General features: G+C 55.2%; 1 protein-coding gene across 1 annotated transcript in view; it reads right to left on the bottom strand.

Moving 5' to 3' along the window:
- Positions 1-4,345, bottom strand: part of SDCCAG8 (serologically defined colon cancer antigen 8) — a 236,607-nt gene that overhangs the window by 8,377 nt on the left and 223,885 nt on the right. The window contains exon 17 of the mRNA XM_008068997.2: positions 3,212-3,338. Within this exon, the coding sequence (XP_008067188.1) occupies positions 3,212-3,338 (127 nt within the window). The remainder of the gene's footprint in view (positions 1-3,211; positions 3,339-4,345) is intronic.

The following is a 4,345-nucleotide window of genomic DNA, read 5'->3' as shown; positions in this document are numbered from 1 at the left end:
CCCCCCCCCCCCCCCCCCCGAGTGAGGCAGGAGGTCAACAAAGCCATTGTTTTCGGCCAGTCAGAGACTAAGAAGCCAAGAAGCAAGCCTGAAGCTGGGGTCACTACCCTGAGCTTGGGTTAGGGGAGCCCTGCCCACCACAGACTGGCTCACGTCACGGCAGCACCTGGGACAGGGTTCCCGCGGCCAGAAGCGTCACTGTGGCAGAGTCACCACTAGCACTAGCTCCTTCTGCCAGACATGTTGTTGTATGTGTTTCAGAATTTAAGCAGAAACAATTTGGGATAATAAGGCCTTCTACACAGGCTAGATGCTTCCTGTCAGAGGCCACAGGCTGACCTGAGCCCCGTGTTCCATCATCTGCTTCGGGGCAGCAGGGTCCAGGAACAAGAGCAAATTGAAGGGATGTGACTCAGCCCAAAGCAGCTGCCCGCCCAGGCCAGAAAATATGCATTCTCTTGTGAGTATTAAGTGGGTAGAGATTTTTTAGAGTTTGACATGCAAAATTATGTTTTGTTCATCCAGGCTGAGAAATGGAAGCCGTTAGCTAAGCCATCCCTAAATCAGAAATGAGGGCAGTTTTAGTGGTCAGATGCCCATGGGCGCCAGCCCAGAGGCCTCACTCCAGGATAACAGAGGGTGGATGCTCACTCCGGAGCCCTCAGGAGGCAGAGTCCTCTGAAACACATGCTGGGGTCTAATGCAGCCTTGCTCACCGCGAGGGCTCCTCTGAGGCTTAACTCCAGCAGAGCCTGAGCCCACACATAGCTCCCACCCAGAGACGGATGCAACCCTTAGGCAGAAAGAGCAGGCTCTGGGCTTAGCTGTGCAGAAGAGAGCCTGCAAAGCTGGATCCCTGCCTCCTCTTTGACCACTAGCATTTGCTACTGAAAGCCAGCATTTCCTCAACCAAATCTCTTTGTCGTGTTCATATTAAAGTAGGTCCAAGTGCAGTATTTGAATCTGAAAGGCCCCTTTAGACACCAGCCAGATGGGCCAGTATCTGAAAGCGCAGGATGGGCAAATCATTTCTGTTGTTTCAGGCAAAACAAGAAAGACCTGCTAGCTTTCTGAGGATTTTTTGAGGTTTGGGGTTTTTTTAATACTTTCTGTGAAAATTTTGCAATGCGTTTGGCAATTACCAGATTTTTGAAGCCCTGGAAGAGGCTTCTAAGCATTAACGGTCCATGTTAAGAACTGAGTGTGCTGCAAAGCAGGCAGATGGGGAGTTAAGAGAAAGCCCACGTCCAGAACCTGCAGGAAACTGCCTCGTGCTCCAAGCTTCTGCAGAAGCCGCCCCAACCCGGATTCTGACATAGTTCTTGGATTCAGAGGTCAAAAGATTCGCTCATGACATGAGCCACGGTCCCGCTGTCCTTGTGACAAGGGCCTGGTCACCCGCCAGGAGACCTGGTGGCCTCAGCAGCCCTGATCATTGGCTGGCCAGGTCTAGAGCTGGCATCCTTGCTGCCCTCCCTGAGCATGTGCCCACACAGCTGGGTTCTGGCCTGGGTCGGGCGGAGGACGAGGGGCCCATCCTGGAAGCAGGGGAGGGAGGAGGAGGCAGCTCACTGCTGGCGCTGCAGGTCCTCCGCCTCCCGGTGCTTCTTCCTGGCCGGTGTCTCCCAGAACGGTCTTGGGAAAGCGGGGGGTGGGGAAGGAATTTCTCCAGCCTACTGTGTGTCTGGGATCCTGCCAACCGCCTCACGGCTGCCCTCATTTGACACTTCCGGTATCCTACTTGACTTAGGTGGGGATTAAGCCCACGGTGCAGATGAGGAAACTGAGGCTCAGAAGAGACTTAGGTGACTTGTCCAGGGCCCAACCACAATGACACAGTCTAGACTTGTTCTTTGTTCTTTCTGGCTCCAACCACGGCGTCCTCCAGAATCACCCATCAGCCTGCGAAAATGCAGGTTCCTAGGCTTTGCTCCCAGACACGTTTCCTTGGAGTGTGTGCGGTGAGGCCTGGCTTCCCGGAAGACTGTGGTGGGACCACAGCTCCACGTTTTGGCGCACACTCGCCACCTTCCCTGTGATGGTCTCAGCAGCATGGGGACAGCAAGAGCAAGTTTCCACCTCCAGGCCTCAGCTCGGTGACTGGTACCATTGTGTTCGCTTACTGTCTGTGAACAAATGAACATGCTGCCAAGGGACGTGGGAGGAGAAGTCAGTACGGACAGTTTCCTTGATAACCTTCCCGCACGGGGTGGCTGAAAAGGAGAGTGAGAAGCAACTCCTGTGCCTTTTCATTTCTGGATGCGTTTTTCCTAGTCCTCATGCCAAGCACTTACTAGGCAAAGTCCCCGGGTACCCACGGAGCACCTGGGTCCATTCCTAATTAAAGGCAGAGGCCACAGTCAGTCCACGGACCACCTCATGATCCTAAAAAATTTCTTAATGGGACAAAAAGCACAGCCACTAGACAGGAAGGAAGCAATTTAGATACAAAGGTTTCATTCCACACTGGAAATTCACCTGGACACTTTCTTTCCTCCACTCTCCTGTGGGTGGTCCCAGGTCTAACCTGAATAGGGAAAGCATGGGCTGTGGTATCCCTACTTGCTAGCTGTGTATGTTTGTTTGAGCCTCAGTTTCCCTATCTGTAAAATGGAGACAATAATGTCAATCTCACCAGCGTGTGAAGGGGAAGAGGGTGAATGCATGTGTGACACTGCCAGGAGTGCCACAAGCCAGACGGTAGCCCAGTTAGCTTCAGCTAATTTAGGACAAGCCTCCTGCATTCCACTCATGACGACTACCCTAACTGGGAGCACCTCTTTCCTCAAGCAGTTCAAACCATACACAGCCTTCAGGGGCAGTTCAAGGCCGCCCTCCTCCAAAAAGTCTGCCCTGACCACTGTCATCCTACCCATTCAACCGCCTCTCGTGCCCTGGCCGGTGCAGCCTGCATGGCGCAGCTCAGCACTCGGCATGGCTTATTGACTCGCGAGCATGGGCCTGTTCACCTGCATGCACATTAGCTCCCTTCCAAGGACAGGCCCATGGCTCACACTGCTGTGGCCCCCACGGGGCCCAGGGGACCCAGCAGTCCTCAGGATCTCCTTCCCGGCTGACTGGCTGACCAGTGCCATCAGTGGGGATTTCACCTGTTAAGATGCATGAAAAAGACCCATCTGCAGGTTCCTGCATGGTCTCTGGTGGGCTGAGCCGGCCAAGGACGCCCACTGCACTGGATTCAGCACGATACCTGGGTTCGCAGACGATCCACCTCCTCCGATAGGTTCTGTCTCTCCAGGAGAAGCTGGTTCTGTTTGTTGAGGAGCTGCACCAGCTGCTGGGCCGTGGCCTGGCTGTGCTTATCCAGCTGCCTGAGTCTGGAGAGAGAATCCACCACAGAGTTAGATGGGGCCTGAGGCGTGGGGGCTCCAGAGAGCAGAGGGGGCAACGGCAGCCTTCCGTTGGACTGCCCTGCTGCGGGTATGTACGGGAGGGAGGCTCCTGCTGGAGCACCGTGAGCCCGCTGCCTGGGGTGCCCAGGCTCGGCTAGCTGCCGGCCCCCAGTAAGCATCAGTGAAGGCGAATGGCATTGTATCAAAAGTGCGTGAGACCGGGGCCTTCTCAATACAGTCAGAAAACGAGAAGACGGGCTGAGTAAGCAGAAGAAAACCCGAAACCTTAGACTCACAAGCCGAGGTCAAAGAGGAGGGCCCAAATGCCCCCATTGTTCAGCTGGAAAGGTCTCTGGCAGGCGGAACAGACGGCCGGCCCTGGCTGGGGAAGTGGGCGAGGGACGACGGAAACACTGAACTAAGGGGTTTCCATTATTAATCACTCGCTCCATCATGAGCTCTGGCATCGCTGACCAGATGTCTTTAAAGATCCTAAATTTGTCATTCTGCGGATGGGCTCTCCTCTCCAGACTCGCTAATTCACTCAAACCATTATCCGCATCTGTCCACAGTCGGCTTCCTACAGCCGGTAGCACCCTGACCCTTAGAACTGTTGGCTTTCGATTAAATTGGGAGTTGAATGACCACCCAGAACTGCTCCGGAAAGAAGTCAGATGTGCTGTCCTCCCTGCTCAGAAGCACCAAAGGCAAAGGCGTTCTCACGGGAAAAGATTTCAAAAGCTCAAAGTGCCTTTCAAACTGCAGGCCGCTGAGTCAAAGGCCTTGCAGAAGGCTCCGCAGGCTCAGGCCGGTCAGCTCACGCTCTCCCGGGGCAGCGCGGCCGGTGGGCTCCGAGCGCAACCCCAAAAGGGGAAGAGCAGGCCTCAGGTGGCGGCAGCTCCTTCGCCCACAGAGGCAAGACCGCACCCCGGGCCACGTGGCGACGTCCTCGTACTTTCCTCGCGCTGCCCCTTCTCCCCTGCGAAAGGCCA

This window comes from Carlito syrichta, unplaced genomic scaffold, assembly GCF_000164805.1.
Source record: "Carlito syrichta isolate Samal-C Ts95f unplaced genomic scaffold, Tarsius_syrichta-2.0.1 Scaffold311719, whole genome shotgun sequence".
Lineage (NCBI taxonomy): Eukaryota > Metazoa > Chordata > Mammalia > Primates > Tarsiidae > Carlito > Carlito syrichta.
Note: the sequence above shows the minus strand (reverse complement) of the source record. Positions and strands in the feature narration are given on the sequence as shown.